Genomic DNA, 17,580 nt, shown 5'->3' on the forward strand with positions numbered 1-17,580 from the left:
TGTTTGTATGATAATTGAGGATGATCGTATATGTCCCTTTCTCTTTTTCATAGTGTAGAAATTGTTCCAAGAAAAGGAAGTCGAGTCAGCAAGCTTTCATTAAGTGCCTATTGCATACCAGCTCTTGTGGGAAAGAATGGAAATAGAAAGAAAAGCCAAAAAAGGACCTTGCTTCTTAGAAGCTCGCAGTCTAGGGGGTGCATGCTTTCAATTATAGAATGGTACCAGAGAGGCAGATGTCAGTGTTGGGAATCTAGAGAGCTCATCTTGTAGCCAAGTCTCTGCCTTCTAAAATAAGGACCTTGGACTAAAGGCTCTGCATGATAGTTTTCTACCCTATCCTTTTATAAATCTGTTTGTATGATAAAGAGGCACTAGGATCATATACAGAAACCCCCTTGGCATAGGGGGAAGGGCTAAAGAATAAGAATAAGTATGTGCTAAGTACTTTATAGTTATTATCTCGTTTGATCTTCACAACAACTCTGCAGGCTAAGGTCTAATGTTATTCCCACTTTAAAATTGAGAAAACTGATGCAAACAGAGGTTGCATGACTTTTTCCCAGGGTCACACAGTTAGTAAATATATGAGGCTCTATTTGAACTCAGATCTTCATCATTCCAGGCCCCAGTGCTCTATCTCCCTGAGCCACCTAGATGCTTCCTAGGCAAATGGAAATTAAGCGATTCGCCCAAAAGTCAGTTAGCTAGTAAATGTCTGAGAACAGATTTGAACTCAGATCCTCCTAACTTCAGATTTGGTGCATCACTTAAGTAGATAGAGAGAGCTGGCCTCTGAGCAAAAGAAAGCTTTGGGTTCAAATTCCACCTCTGGCACATCCTGGCTGTGAGACCCTGGGCGAGTCTCAAACTCTTTTCTCTAGCCCAAGAGTGAGTCCTTGCCTGAACTAAATGAAAATGAACCTGAGAAGTGTTTTTTTTAAAAATAAACAAAACTACAATTCAACATAGATAATGTTACTTTGTGTTTTTCTAAGTCAACATGCAGTCCTCGGGGATTGTTTGATTCTCACACCACTGCTCTCATCAACACTTTGAGTCCCACACTGCAGAGAAGATGCCAACCTGCTTCCTTAGAGTGTTTCCCTCTTCCCATCTCCTAGGATGGTACCATTAATTTCTTCTTTGGTTGATTCTGCTCGACTGAATGATCCATTACCACGCTATCCACATGCCGCTTTCTTTCATTCTCTTTCTATGGAAACTCCACATTTTGAGGCTTTTCTAACCTATTTATTTCAAAGTGATTTCTACTTGCTCTTGCTGCAAATTAGATTTCCTCCTTTTCTCCTCCATCTTCCTCCTACCTGGGGAAATACAGAGCATCCTAAGAATCTTAGTGTCATTTTAAGCTTCTATAGTTCTGCCCATATTGAAAAGCGCATCGTTTGGCTGTCTACCTCAGGATTTAGTTTCCTACCAACAGAATCAAAACCAGCTGAATAGCAACTGGCTTCCGAAGATCCAGGCAGGAAGAACAGAGAAAGGGTGCGTCCAACAGTTTTGCCTACCCACAGCTACAGCTACCCATAGGAGAAAAGCTACCATTTGTGATATTGAGCCATAATTATATTCTTCTTTATCCATTTGGAAAAATCAGCACAGAGATGTGAGGGACAATTTAATGTGCTGAATAAAGATGGTTTCCTCCTTTTTTTTTAAAACTCCTACCATGTATCTTAGACTCAATACTGTATATTGCTTCCAATGCAGAAAAATGGTAAAAGCTAGGCAATGGGGGTTAAGTGACTTGCCTAGGGTCACACAGCTAGGAATTATCTGAGGTTTCAATCCGGGACCTCTGGTGGTTTTGCTGTTTTTACTAATGGAGGCAATTTTTTAGTTATCTTAATAATCATCATCATCATCATAATTCCACGTGTTTATAGAATACTTTACAAGTGCCTCTGCATTTATATCTCATATAATCCTCAAAAAACTTTGGTGGTACGTACTATTATTATCTTTGTTTTGTAAATGATTTAACTGAAACTATGATGATTTGCTCAAGAACACAAAGACAGTGCATTTCTGAGGTAAGATTTGAACTCAATTCTTTCTAAATCCAATTCTATCCCTACATCACATGCTTTTCAGACAATTTGATATTCAGCTAGACATTTGGACACCTTGAAAAAAAATTGTATCTTTCAATTAGTTTTTCAGTGAACAATATTAAATTGTACTTTGTGTATTTACTTGGATCCTTCCTTCACTTATCAATACTACTCCCCCACCCCGACTATCATCAATTTAAGGAGAGAAAACTTCATGAGAAATGAGCATTGTAATAATTATTGGTTTTCTAGAACTTCCTGTGCTGAGAACTGCTGTAAGTCCTTCCCTAAGGTAGGTGACACAGTGGATAGACTGACAGTCTTATTAGAGTCGGTTAGATTCATCTTCCTGAGTTCAGTTGTGGCCTCAGACTTAGCTGTGTGACCTTAAGCAAGTCACCTAACTTTGCCTCCCTTGTCTCGTATATTAAAATGAGCTGGAGAAGGAAATGGTAAACCAATCCAATATCTTTGCCAAGAAAACTCCTAATGGAGTCACAAAGTTAGACATAACTGAAATGACTGAACTACAACAATCGACAATACCAATGAAGAGAAACTCATAGGAACAGAGATCCAGACTTCATTAGCTTCCAGATATACATTTATTTTCTTATGTACAAATAAGTTTTTTGTGATACAAATCATTTTACCTAAAATGGTGCTCATATCAATAAAAATGCTTTAGAAACATTAGAGGTTTTAGAAAAATGATAAGAAATGGATTCAATCATATACAGCAAGTAATAAATGAAGTATCTATAGATCACAGATATTGAATTAGAAAGAACCTTTGAAATCATTAAACCAGCCCATTAATTTTACAGATGAGGATATTGAGGCCAAAGGAGGTTAAATGAATTGCCCAAAGTCACCTAAGTAATAACCATTAGAGGGAAGATTTTAAATCAGATCCTTCCAGAAAGGAAGTCGAATCAATACTCAAATATTGCTATCAAATAATGTTTCAAAAATGTTTAGAAATTAAAGTAGAGAATAGTGATTACTTTGTCCATTGTCTCAAGTCACTAGCAGAATTGAGGGGAACAGAAGAAAGGCTGGGCTTTGGGTTGGAATAGTGCCTTAAAGTTTTGTTTAAACCAATAAATGCTTTTGAGAGAGCTTTTAAGAAAGGATAAAGAGCCCAAAAATCTTGGGTTTCTTTTCTCCCCATCTTAGAGATGGAAGAGGAAAGAGTTAGAATATATCAATGATATTTGACTTTAATCATTGGAATTCCATTAATTCTACATTTTTTCTTTTGTAAAATGTTAATAGGGTACTTAAAGCTTTAATTTTTTATTAAATGGTTCTCTTTTCTATGCTTTTTTATTTCCCTTAAATGAGCTGAGATAGCAAGAATTCTAAACTCCTAAATAATGGTCCTTCCAATCCTAAATTCTAAACTTAATTTAGGTATTAAATTATGAAAAGAAGATACTGGAGTTCTATAGCAAGTAAAGAACAAAACCAGTGAATGGTTTCCAAATAATTTAAATTGCCAATATTTGTACCCATATATTAAAAACTATAAATTTAAAAACTATGAAATTTTAATCAGCTGAAATATTTGAATGTTTATGTCATATTAATCATATTACATAGAATTGAAAATTCCTGGGGGGTTGTCTGAAAGGACTAGTTGGATTGTTTTATTGAAGTTACTCATGTTTTGTTTTTGCATAATCATAAGTATTTCTTCCCTTCATGGTGTTACCATCTGTTTTAAATGTCAAGTATAATAAAATCTGGCACTGTTCTATATTGAATTAATGTTTTTTTGCCTCATTTTGCAAGGCATACCTATTGAGTCTTACTTCATGGGGAGAAGTGTGCCATTGCGAGATATCCTTTCCTTTCCTGTTTTGTCACTCTGAGGCACATATTATTCAGATGTATGGGTAGGAATTGGAATTGGCAGTCCTCTCCCTTATTCTGGGTTTTTTTCCACTGGCTCTGATTTAGATGAAGAAATAGGGTATATTGCTTTTCATTCACTTGTGGCAGTGTTAAGAAAATTCAAGAATATAGTGAGTTGACAGATCACTTAAATGTAACACTATTTGTAAAGCTTTTTGTTTATAAAGATAACAGGCCTGATTTTTCATTTCATAGTCAACCTTCTTAACCTAGGGTCCATGGGTAGATTTCTGAATGTCTCGTAGTGAATTCAGATGGCAAAAATTTACATCTTTATTTCTATCTAATAGATTTGTATTATCATCATTTGTACATCTGCAAAACTTAGGATATTTGCATATCAGAGTCAGAAGAGTTCTTAGGAGATAATTGTAGCAGGCCTCCTCATTTTCCAGGTGAGGAACTTATAGCCCAGAGAGGAAATGTCTTGCTCCAAGTCACACATTCCTTTCTAAATCCACTCATCTGGGAACGTCTACTTTGACTTGTCATGAGCATCCTTAGGTTCCTAGATTTAGAGCTGGATTAGAACTCAGAGGGCGCTATTTAGTAACCTCATTTCTATAGAGATAAGTGATTCACTGTAGCAGGTAAAAATTAGTTTCTCCGCTAGAAGTATTATATTTTATGAGGTTTATTAAAGATTAAGAATTTAGGAAAATACAAGTAAGAAAGTACATGCCTAGGAGGGCCAAAAGGCCCATTCAATTTCACTTGCATCACGAGAGACGGGGCTGCTTGGAAGCGGAAGTAGGAAGAGAGCTCCGCAGGCTTTTATAGACAGGTAAATAGAAATTTTGATCCTGCGCAGGTGGGAACTCAGCTGAGACTAGAGGGCATCCTGGGAGCTAGAGCAAGGACTTCTGGGGATTGAAGTCCGGGGTTCAAATCTCCATTTTTACATCACCCAAGATTAAAGTGTCTGTGACAGAGCTGGGATCTGAACCTTCGGAATCGAAATGCAGTTTCACTGTGGCCGGCAATAGAGCTCTCATGGAATGTTCAATGCCTGCTACACACGGATGTGCACTCTTGAACACATATATTTCCAGGTACTTACAAATAGCTTTTGTTTTTTCCTTTCCAAAAATAAATGGAGGGTATATATCAGCAGGACTAATATTATAGGGAATGAATAATAATTGCAGGACTTTGTAGGAAAAGGACTTATTTTAGGTAGAAGTAAGAAGCATGGGCCAAAAAAGATGAAGATAATGTGGCTTCCAGAATTCCATCCCTTCTTTGAATAACAGACAAATAAATAGCTGCCTCATCATATAGTTTAACTATATGTACTTCTAAAGAAAGCCAAAAGGAAAAGTAGCCACTTAGAGAAAGTTTCCTAGGAAAAGGCAGGCTTTGATTAATTCTCCAAAAAAATGGTTTTTAGTGATGTTATTCTGAATTTCCTGGGGGAAATTCCCTGTTGCTTTGTTCATTCATTTCAGTCCAATTCTTCATGACCCCATTTGAGGTTTTCTTAGCAAAGATCTTGAAGTGGTTTGCTACTGCCTTTATTCAGTTCATTTTACAGATGAAGAAACTGAGGCAAACAAGGTTAAGAGACATGCCCAGTCGTGGCAAGTGTCTGATGTTAAATTTGAACTCAGAAAGATCTCCCTCTGACTTCCAGCTCAGCACTCTTATCCTCTTGACACCAAGCTACCCTGTAAAATCCCAAGGGGAAGGTAAATTCATGAATGTGTATGTTAGTGGTGGGGTGGCTGGTTGTAAAATTTATTAATTTAGTTCTGACAGTGCTGTAAATCAAATATTTGAGCTTCAGCAAATATGTTTGCTCTAAAAAGGAAAAAAAAAGTTCCTCATGCAGATAGTCACCATTTACCATTTTAACTCTTCCCCAGCCAGCTGTTCTCTGGGTTTTGCAAGGAGGAATTGCAAATGGATTATCCTATAGTGATAGTCTCAGCTGCTACTTTCAATATTCTTTGGGTTCTTTTTTCCCCCCAATAGTTCCGTCTAGGAATCTCCATTTTAATTTGTTTATTTATTTCTAGTGGCTTCTTTCTGTGTGCCAGAATAATCTTGACATGTGTTAAAGTAATCTCTCAGGTCTCTGTACTCCCTGTCTTTTCTCGCACATAGGCACCCCTCACAATAGAGCTTTGCAGATGAGGGTAGCAGGGGGGAAGGATGGAGGGAACAGCTGCAAACCATATTTTATCTCCCATCCCTTTCCTGGGTCTCCTCAGCTCTATCTGCCAGCACTGTGCTTGCAAATTAACTGGCTGCAACCTCCCACCTCAATCCTGAAATCTGTCCATTGCTTCAGAAGCCAGATTAGATTAAGCCATGGGGTCCACTCTGGGTTGAATGCAAACCTTGTGGAGCCACTCGTTTTTTTCAGGCCTTATTTGTTTTTTTTCCTTACAGATATTCTGGACCCTCTGTTGTCTCCATAAGTCTTATTTAGTCCCACATCTGTTTTATTATATGCATTCTATCTTTCTCTCTTCCCTGTTTCCTCAAACTTTCCCACACCCCCTCCAGTTAACTTTCTTGCACTCTCTCTCCTTGAAATTTTGTCCTTTGATTGAGAAAACTGATGCTGTAACATTCCCATTCATTGTTTTAGAATCTGCAATATGTCTCAAAGTCTTCAATCTTACATTCTTCACTGAAATTGTTTCCATTACTCGGGAAATAGCCGCTTCTTTTTTTAATCTTTTGCATAATTCTGGGAAACACTGAAGGGGGTTTTAAAAATAAATTTTATTGCTATTTTTTGGTTTTATATCCCTTTTCCCACTGTACTCCTCCTCCTATTTCTCTCAAAGAGTCATCTCTTTTAATATATTACGGGAAAAAAATTCTGCCACACTAACTGATATGATGTGGTAGTGTTCCACAACTGTGATCCTGTCACCTCTGCCAAGAATCAAAGGGGATATGCCTTCTTATATCTTGTCATATTATAAATTCACCACATTTGATTTCAATTGTTTTGTCATTCTTCTTTCCATTTCTAATGTTGTCATTATATATATTTCTTATAGGTTCTTCTTTTTTTCAATTCATATAAATTATAAATCTTCCCTTTCTCCTCTGGATTTATTATAATTATTCTTTCTTATAGCACCATTATAGCATTCCAGGTACACAATTTCTCTTTGGCCAGTCCTCAATCAAGGCATCTTTGTTTCTTTGTTTCTTTTTCTTTTTTTGCTTATCACAAAAAGTGCTGACAGACAACATTTGAAACATAGATAGCTATGAAATAGAAAAATTGTTGTCCTCAGGAAAATAACATTGAGGAGTGATTTTTTTTACCTTAATAAATCATGATTTGTTTGTTCGTTTCATTTATAATATACCAATAGCCAATTTTAAGGGTTGAATAAGTAATAAATTCTCAATATCAAAAAATCAGGTTTCTTCTCAGCTCTGCAAGCTCTACTTTCCTTTCCTCCCTTTGTCTGTGTTCATATCTTTAGTCAGCATAAGTATGTTTATTCATATTAATATTACTTTTATCTCTTGAATTACTATGAATATTTTAGAAACTTTATTGAGTATATCATGTGTACGACACACAGCAGCTGTTATCCATGTAGATTGGTGCTCAGAGGATAGACTTCTTTTTGGGAGGTGCGAGTTGTCTTCCATTAAATTGTAAGCTCCTTTAGGGCTGGGATTGTCTTTTACCTTTTTTGTATGCCCAATGTTGAATATAGTGGCTATCACAGCAGGCGCAGAATAAATATTTGATTGACTGACTTGCCATGGTTCTTTGAAATGTGTAAAGACTCAAAACCCTTTGGGGGCAGCTGGGTAGCTCAGTGGATTGAGAGCCAGGCCTAGAGACGGAAGATCCTAGGTTCAAATCTGACCTCAGACACTTCCCAGCTGTGTGACCCTGGGCAAGTCACTTAACCCCTATTGTCTAGTCCTTCACGTTCTTATGCCTTGGAACCAATACATAGTATTGATTCTGAGATGGAAGGTAAATGTTTAAAAAAAAAAGACTCAAAACTCTCCCATAATAAGACCACAAATACTATAATGCATGAGTCCTTTCACCTACTCCACCACATATATTTGTATTCTCCATTCCTCACAAAAGTTCAGAGACTTAGACAGAGATCCAATCTGGCTAGGCATAGATGGATGGATGGATGGAAAAGACAAAATAAATAGAAAAGACACTTAAATACTTACTCAATGTTGGCACTCTGCCAAGGAATGGAGATACAAATATAAGCAAATAGGATCATCCCTGCTCTCGAGGAGTTTACATTCTAATAGGGAAAGATTGAACCTTTAAAGGAGCTGGAATTGGGGGTGAGAGGAAAGTGGCTAGGCAACTTGCAAAGAGAAAGAAGTCTAAAATATAAACATATATCAGTGAGGCAAAGCATGGCGCTTGTCCTTCCTCAAATGGTGGGCCCAAAGAGGGAGTCACCAATGGGAAGATCAGCGTCTCAAGGGAGAGATTCTGGAGGGGTGCAAAGAGGTAGGTGAGAAAAAGAAATCTGGAAAGTTCTGAAATCCACCCATGGGGATGTTCACTAAAACCCAGGCCAAGAATCTATTCCCAAACAGCCAAGCCCAATGATTGGCATTGTATACTCAGGAGAGGTCGTACTTCCTTTCTAAAAAACATGAATTTGATAGTCATCATCGATCATTAACATTTGCATATATACAAAGGACAGATTGAAATAGGATATCCTGGGAAACCATAAATCTACGATTAATAACGTACGTTTTCTTAGTCTGTGCCAGTTTAAGAGGGAGTTACCAGATCGCCCCTCTCGTCTGTGTGCTTTTCTCTTTGTACTCTTTCATATGCTTTTACTTTCTGCATTCCTACCACAACCCACCCACTCAGCCAGCCACCCTTACCACTGCAGAAGGAGCCGAGTGTGTTTGCCGTGTCTCCTCCATCATGTGTGATAACCGTATCACCTGGCAGCTGAGAGCTCCTTTAAAGCCGGGGTCATTAATGATAGGGAACAGGAAATGGCTGTTTGCAAGTTGCAGACATTTGTCTTCCCAACAGGTTCCCAGCCTGAACAAAATGTTTCATTCTCTCCACAGCCTGATTTTGTTTGTTTGTTCTCGGGGAGATCACTATTTGTTCAGTCCTGTCTGTCCTTTTTGGAACAAGCAAAGGGGCATAGATTGCCAGACTTGGAGGGAGATTCAAGTCTTGCCCCTTATACCTATTGGCTAGAAAGCCCTTTACAAAGCACTTAGTCTCTCTGTGCTCTGGTACATTGTTGCTGTGCCTTGGTAGAGGGGGTTCCTCATTTGTGAGTTCCCTCCATCAGTGAAACCACAGGTCCAGTCTCCATCCTTTTCCTTCCTCCTAAAAAAGCTCCTTTTTCCAAGTCTTCTTGGAACAACTCTTCCCCCTAACCCTTGAAGAAATCTACCTTTCTCTCTGAAGATTAAGGCTGCTACCAGGATGGGAGCAGTGGCTTAGCAGAAGATGTTAAGAAGTAGAAATAACAGGGCTTAAGAGACAGTGAGGAGTTGAGAATAATATCCGGTGACTCGGTGAGTGGGAGGATGATGGTCTTAGTAAAAGGGAAATTTGAAAGAGGGGAGACTTTGAGAAAAAAAAGAGTAAGTTTTGAATCTGTTGAGTTTAAAATATCTATGGGACCCCAAGTATGAGACATTTAATAAATAATTTGGTATTTAAGTCTGATGGTCAAGAGAGAGGTTAGGGCTGGATATCTGCTTGTAGATGCTCATTGAACCCTTGAAGGCCGATGAAATAAAAAAGCAAAATGGTATATACAGAGAGAAGAAGAGAGGACCCAGAACAGAGTCTTGGAGACAAACGCACATTGCTAATGGACATGATCTCGTGGAGCAATCTGCAAAAGAGACTGAGAAGAAGCAGCCTGATAGGTCAGAAAACCAGGAGAGAAGAGTGTCAAGAAAGCCTAGAAAAGAGAATATCAAGAAAATGGTGATCAGCATCAAAGACTGCAAAAAAACTCGAGAAAATTGAGAATTGAAAAAAATCTCATTAAGGTTTGGAAATTCCAAAATCGTCGATAACTTTGAAGAGAGCTGTTTCAGTCAGTGAAGTTAGAAGCCATATACAGAAAGCTGAGGAAAGAAAGTGGTGGCATCATTTACAGATGGCCTGTGAAAGGAGATTGGCCATTTACAAGAGGAAAAATATAGGAGCTAGTTTGTGGGACTAGAGAAAGATGGATGAAGGGAGAGATTTTTGAGGATGAGAGAGATATGAGCATGTTTGTAGTTAGTGTGTAAGCAGCCAATAGAGAGAAATCGAAGACTGGTAAGAGAACGGATTATTGAGGAGACAATATGCTGGAGAGATAGAATGGAATAAATGATTTGTCCATGTAAAAGGGTTTTCTTTGGCAAGGAGAGAAGGGCTGCCTCTTCAAGTGAAGGAGATAATGGAAGGCATCAAGTGAAGAAGATAATGGAAGGAAGTGAGATGAGGAGGAGGAGGAGAGAAAAGGGAGCTCTCTCAGCTAATGGTCTTAAATTTTTTTCAGTGAAATGAGGCAAGATAAACAGGAGAGAAGGCAGGAAAAGCAAGGCTATAGGAAGCTTGAGAGGGGATCAAAAGGTTTGCTAAGTCACTGCAGTGAGTGGGATAGTGAATCAATCAGAGAAATAGAACCTAGTTGAGATTATCTAACTTAAATTTGTAGTGTTCTCAGTTAGCAGTTTTGCAATCTCTCCAGCTTTGTTCAACAGCACATGAATAGGACTGAAGGCAGCGAATAGTGGGAGCAATCCAAACCTGTTCTGGCAGGGCAAGTTCTTTAATAAAAAGCAAGGGGGAAAGGACTGGAGACAGCCTGTTCACTGAGAAGACCAGATGGGAAGAGGAAGAGAGCGTAGAGGTAATGGCTGGGGAAAGAAAAGAGGGGTGAGGAGTTTGGAGGTCACAGTGAGTACAAAAAGTAGTTTGTAGTCATGAGGGAGAACAGCCGTGACAGCTGATCGAGATTGGTTAAAGGAATTTCAGAATTTAGAAATCATGAATACTTGAAAGCAATGGCAAGATCAAAAGTAGAAACATCTCTGTGTGGTTGGGGTGGGGCTGAAGGAGTGGATTATGGGAAATGAGCAAAGTCATTCATTTCAAGGCTTGGAGTGAGGGAGTCTCAATAAATGTTAAAATGCTCTAGTCTGAAGGCAGAAGAGGAAGGCTACGTATCAGTCACCAAGCTTGTTGAGGAAGGAATGAGTGTCTTGGATGTCTGTCCTGATTGGGTGATAAGTATGGCTTGAATGAACCTCCAAGGAAGAGAGGTTACTGAGCCTAGTTGAGAGCAAGGAGTATTCCAGCTTTCCCACCCTGACAAGTGGTTTTGATACATGAACAAAAGAGCTGGAAAAGGTAGCCAGGGAAGCCTTGTCATCAGGAAGGAATCTGGTCTCACTGAGTATAAGAAGACGGAATGAAAAAAGAAAAAAGATTTAAGATGAAAGAGAGTTGGTTAGCTTTGAAGTAGATTTCTAGGGCACAGTGGGAGAGTTGGGTATTTTTAGAGTAAAAGTCTGGGGGGCTGGGTTGAGGGGGGCATAAATAAAGCAACATGGGTGATGAAGATGAGGGTTTGAACAGTGGCACCCAGAGACTCAGGATTAGTAGGGAAGGGAGGGTAAAATAGGGTACAAATACATTCATCATTGAGCTAAATTGAGGTAGGTTTTCATTGTCTTTAGGAGTTGAGCCTGGGAGTGGATTTGTCGCAGGAATTCAGGAGCTGAGTATGGCTGGAAAGGAATGGAGACAAGGGTGTGTGAGGGGCCAGAGCCTGGAGGTTTCCTAGTAGGGGCAAAGCAATGGTTATGGAGAAACAGATAACTGCAGGGATGCCTAGAACCTGATGGAATCATTGTTCAGGGAAGCATGCAAAGATAAGACCGCTACAATGGAGTCCAGAAAAGGTTAAAGAGACAGCAAAGAGTACTGGAAAGAGCTCAGAGTCAGAGATATGAGTTCAAATCTTGCCTCTTATTGCTAGCATAGTTGATGGCATATCACTTCACCTTCCTTGATTTCACGTTCTTCGTGTTTGGACTATCCCAGACCACAACTAACTAACACAAGTTAAATAAAGTCAAGCCATTCAACTTAATACTATAGGTACATGTAGACAGATTTTTTTTTCATCAATAGAATCAATAACTCTTATCTTCTATTTCAGGAAAAAATGAAGGGTAAGAATAAACTAGTCCCCCGATTGCTGGGTATCACTAAGGATTCCGTGATGAGAGTGGATGAAAAGACCAAGGAAGTGTTGCAAGAGTGGCCCCTTACTACTGTCAAGCGCTGGGCAGCATCACCCAAGAGCTTTACTCTGGTACAATATCAGGATGGGGAGGCTTGGGGATAGGTAGGGAAGAGGGCAGAGATTTTGCCCTGTGACTTTTAATGTTAGGACTTTTAGTGATGGAAAAGCAAGGAAAACAAAGCTTGGTGGAGTGATTTGGGGTTGATTTAATTGTGTTGTAAAAACACAAAAGTGTTGGTAGTCTTTCATCTTACAACTCTTAGCTATTCATGCATTTTTCTATGTAACTAAATTCTACAAACATTTTTTACTAGGAACCTACTCTGTGTATGCATCTATCCTAGTAAGGTACTATATACAGTATTACTAACATGCACCAAACTGATGACTGCCATCCCTCATTGAAACTATAAAACCTTCCAATTAATGCCATGGGCAAAAAGAAGTTAAGAGAAGAAAAAATCAATAGTTACCAACATTGAACACTAGTTCCTTTCATTATATATTTGGAACACCCCCCCCAAGTTTATCCATTTTACTTCATACTGGTCCACAGTATGGTCCACAGATGGATTTGCATTACTAAAATACATATATTTATTAAAAGTTATGTTTAAATTGGTATGTCTATCTTCTTTCTGGTTCCCTCTTCTATTTTCCTTTTTTTTTAGTTTATTTATTTTTAATTAATTAATTTAAAGTATTTTTCCATGGTTCATAAATCATGGTCTTTCCCTCCCCTCTTCCCACCCCCCTCCCATATCCAACACGCAGTTCCACTGAGTTTTACATGTATCATTGAGCAAGGCCTATTTCTATATTATTGATGTTTGCACTAGGATGATCGTTTAGAGTCTATATCCCCAGTCATATCCCTATCGAACCATGTCCCACAGTTGTTCCTCTGAATGTGAATAGCATTTTTTCTCATAAGTCCCTTAGAATTGTCCTGAATTGTTGCATTGCTGCTAGTAGAGAAGTCTATTATATTCAATTGTGCCACAGTGTATCCACCTCTGTATACAAGTTCTCCTGGTTCTGCTCCTCTCACTGCATCAGTTCCTGGAAGTCATTCCAGTTCACATGGAATTCCTCCAATTCATTATTCCAAAGCTAGGCAGACCAAAAACAGAGAAAGAAAACTACAGACCAATCTCCTTAATGAACATAGATGCAAAAATCTTTAATAGAATACTAGCAAAAAGACTCCAGCAAGTGATCACAAGGATTATTCACTATGATCAGGTGGAATTTATACCAGAAATACAAAGATAGTTCAATATTAGAAAAACTATTCACATAATTGGCCATATCAACAACCAAACCAACAGAAATTACATGATTATCTCAATAGATGCAGAAAAAGCCTTTGACAAAATACAATACTCATTCCTATTGAAAACACTAGAAAGTACAGGAATAGAAGGGCCTTTCCTAAACATAATAAACAGTATTTATTTAAAACCATCTGCAATGGGGATAAATTAGAAGTCTTCCCAATAAGATCAGAAGTGAAACAAGGATGTCTATTATCATCTATTATTTAACATTGTTTTAGAAACACTAGCAGTAGCAATCAGAGAAGAAAAAGACATTGAAGGTATTAAAATAGGCAATGAGGAGACTAAACTATCACTCTTTGCAGATGATATGATGGTCTACTTAAAGAATCCTAAAGAATAAATTGCAAAGCTAGTGGAAATAATCAACAACTTTAGCAAAGTTGCAGGATACAGAATAAACCCACATAAATCATCAGCATTTCTATATATTTCCAACACATCTCAGCAGCAAAAGTTAGAAAGATATATTCTGTTTTCCCTTATTAAAAATTTTCTATTAATGCTGTTTTCTTTAGGATTTTGGAGAATATCAGGAAAGTTATTACTCTGTACAAACAACTGAAGGAGAACAGATATCTCAACTTATTGCAGGCTATATTGACATCATCCTCAAAAAGGTATTTATCAATCAATTTGATTAGAAAATCAGCCTTGAATGTCTTGTTATATTGTTACCATACAAAACTTTTTTTCTGGGATCACTGGGGAAAGGATTCCTTTATTTAACTTTCTGGAATTTTGTTTTCTGTCTTCTAGAAACAAAGTAAAGATAGATTTGGATTAGAGGGTGATGAGGAATCAACGATGTTAGAAGAATCTGTTTCCCCTAAAAAGTAAGTGTTCTGTTTTTGGAGGAAAGAGTTGCTTTTTAACATAAATGGGCACAATTATTCCTATTGGATTCTTATCCAATTTTTCCTATCAGATGGGGACATCTTATATTAAATTCTGTTCCTACTAAATAATGCGTGTAGTAAGCATGCATGTTGTTAAACTAGAAATAAAATATTAGCCTAGATCACAGAAAATACTGATGAATTACCTCATTCTTTTATAGCAAGTTGTATTCTCATGTTAGCTTCCCCTTTAAGGTAAAGGTAAAGACATTACCTTTATTGTAAGAAATCAGATTGATTGAAGATCAAAACTGGAAAGTATATTAGAAGCTATCTAGTCCAACTCCCTCATTTTACAGATGAGAAAATCATAGAGCCCAAAAATGTTGTGACTTGCCCAAAGTCACTTAGATATAGTTAATTGCAAAGCCAAGAATGAAATATTTCTCTATACCAAACAATTTCCTTACTAGACAGGGCATCCCCTGACCCCACATGGATCTTGTCAGAAGAATCTAAGTAGACCTGGACTAGCACTCAAGAATCAGATGAGAAACATATTTAGTGAAATTCAGATACCATAATTCTCCTGATGCTTCTCCCCAAAAGGTGAAGCTTATGAAGAAATGCCATTCACCATGGACAAAACCAAAGTGCCTAATCTCTGGGACTAGACAAGCCCTCCCTATCACCTGACACCATGCTGACCCTCAAATCCTTGGCTTTGCTTTTATTGTTGTTCAGTTGTTTTCAATCATGTCTGACTCTTTATGACCTCTTTTGAAGTGTTGTTGGACAAGATGCTGGAGTGATTTGCTATTTCCATCTCCAGTTCATTTGACAGATGAGGAAACTGAGGCAAACATGATTAAGAGACTTGCCCAAGTTCAGATAGCTCCTAAGTGTCTGAGGTCAGATTTGAACTCAGGAAGATGAGTGTTCCTGATGCCAAGCCTAGTGCTCTATCCACTGCCCCACTGAGCTATGCAGTTCTTTGCATTATAGTCAATTCTCTGTTATAGCCAATCTTCCAAGAATACTGAAGCATCCTTCCTTCCTTCTTTTTCCCTTCATACCCTACCTAACTTACATATTGGGTAGAAGGACCATTTACTTTACTCTTCCCACAGTGTATAGAAGCATCTTCAAAAAATCCCTGTTGTACTGGTTAATCGTGGCAAATGTACTCTTCCCCCTTCCTTGCCAATCACTTGTTCTCAGTCTGTTCACTAGAGAAACATGTCGAAGCAACAGATCGTAATGTCACGATCGTCGATGAGGTCTAAAAGCTCCAAACTTGGAGTCAAGTCAAGCCCGTGTCCCAAATCCTCCCTCTGACCGTGACGGCGAATCCCTTTACCCTGCTGGCCCTCACGTGGGAGCAAGCAGAACCGCTGAGTTTGGAGCATTGTAAATACTCATCGCTGTGGTTTTCTTTGAAATCAGTGAGGCAGCTTTCGAGCTGATTGCTTGCTGCTAGTGCATCTAAGTTTCAAGTTTGCATTCATCTTGCTGCGTTTTTCTTTTTTCCCTCATCCACCAGGAGCAGTAATCGGATTTTAGGATTTGAAAATGGGCGTCTGCTTTTCAGACTGCACTGGAAGCCATGTGGCTTTTGTACATGATTGTCCAGACTGTCTCGCGTTGCTCACTGGTTGAACTCGCCGTGCTCCAGATTCAATTCTCCCATTCCCTATCAATGTCAGTTGTACCTGATTTGCCTCAGGGTATCATTCACCATTTCCAAGGAAATGAAAACAGTCTAGACCATTCAGCTATAATTACTAGTACTGGCAGTTGGTAATGTAGGGACTATTGTGCAGGGAGCGAGATGGGCAGGGGATTTCATTTTGGAGGAACAGAGCCATTGAATGGCTTTCTTCTTTGTTCATATTTATCTCCTTAATTAGGTTGGTATCAAAATAATGGCTACTAAGTGAGCTATAATATTCCTGGAGGGGGGAACTTGTATATCTACAGTTTTTTGGTTTTTTTTTATCTAGTAAAGCTTTTAAAAAATTATCAGAAATCTATTTTATTTAATGGTTGTCTGCATAGCACTGGCCCAATGTGTATTTTTTCCCCTCAGTGGACCATAACCAAATCAGAATGATGCTTTCCATTGTTTTTTCCCAGATCCTCCCTTCCTCCTCCCCAACCCCATCCTTCCCTTCTAACATATTCTCATAAGTGTCCTAGAACTATTTTCTGACTATTTCCAAGTATTAGTGCCGAAGCTGAAATTAAACCTGATATGAAGAAAGTTTTTGCCTGGCCTATGACAAAAGTACTTTAAATTCTTGGAATTAGCAGTGATGAATAAATGTAAATGAGCAAATTCACCGCTGATATTTATTAAGCTGATGCATATTAGGAGGGAAGGAACTCGCCTCCTATGACCCTGGCCATTATCTCTTTTTGTAAAATTTATTTTACTTTTCATTTTTTCAGTTACACGTAGAAACATTTTTTGACAATTTTTTTTTTGACATTTTAAAATTCGGATTTTCTCCTTCCTTCCCTACTTCATCCCCCCCTCCCGTACTCCTCTAGGTGCCAAATAGTCTGGTGTAGCTTATACTCCTACTTTAATGTAATAAATATTTTCATATTGCTCATGTCATGATAGAAGACATGTAACACCCATTCAGTATAAATCTCATGAAGAAAATATAGTTGCTGGCCATTACCTCTTAACAATCTCCACCTAGAACACTTTGCCTGAGCCCCGTCCTTAAGAGGCTACCTTGTCTAAGAATCCCACCACCATTGTACCCATTTCTCATTGACCTATGGTGGGAATTCTTTGATGTGTACACCTGGGGAGAAAGAAATGCTTCTAGAAATGCTCATAAACTCTCCCCTTTTTCTTCTTCCCATATGCTCAGTAGAGAAGAGAAGGGATTTTAGTCTGCCTCTGTAGAGTTAAAGGGATCTTATCTTTTTGCTAACCCATCTGATAACCACCATGTTTTCCTTGCCCCAATTCAATTTCATCAAAGAGACAAGGATCCCATTGCTTGGGAACTGGAGATACTCTTAAGTATTCTCTACTAAAGAATAATTGTCCTGCAAAGAATGCTCTCTACCTCCAGAGGAAGATCTAGCTGTGGGAACTGGAATGCAGATCAAGGATGCT

At 38.4% G+C, this 17,580-nt stretch overlaps 1 protein-coding gene across 15 annotated transcripts in view; it reads left to right on the plus strand.

The window, feature by feature from the left end:
• The window catches only part of TLN2 (talin 2), a 596,702-nt gene that overhangs the window by 371,906 nt on the left and 207,216 nt on the right, over positions 1 to 17,580 (plus strand). For all 15 annotated transcript variants that reach the window (XM_056808077.1, XM_056808019.1, XM_056808054.1 and 12 more), the window contains 3 exons: positions 12,176 to 12,331; positions 14,121 to 14,222; positions 14,362 to 14,438. In XM_056808077.1, coding sequence (XP_056664055.1) covers positions 12,176 to 12,331; positions 14,121 to 14,222; positions 14,362 to 14,438 — 335 coding nt within the window. The remainder of the gene's footprint in view (positions 1 to 12,175; positions 12,332 to 14,120; positions 14,223 to 14,361; positions 14,439 to 17,580) is intronic.

This window comes from Monodelphis domestica, chromosome 1 (assembly GCF_027887165.1).
Source record: "Monodelphis domestica isolate mMonDom1 chromosome 1, mMonDom1.pri, whole genome shotgun sequence".
NCBI classification, from domain to species: Eukaryota; Metazoa; Chordata; class Mammalia; order Didelphimorphia; family Didelphidae; genus Monodelphis; species Monodelphis domestica.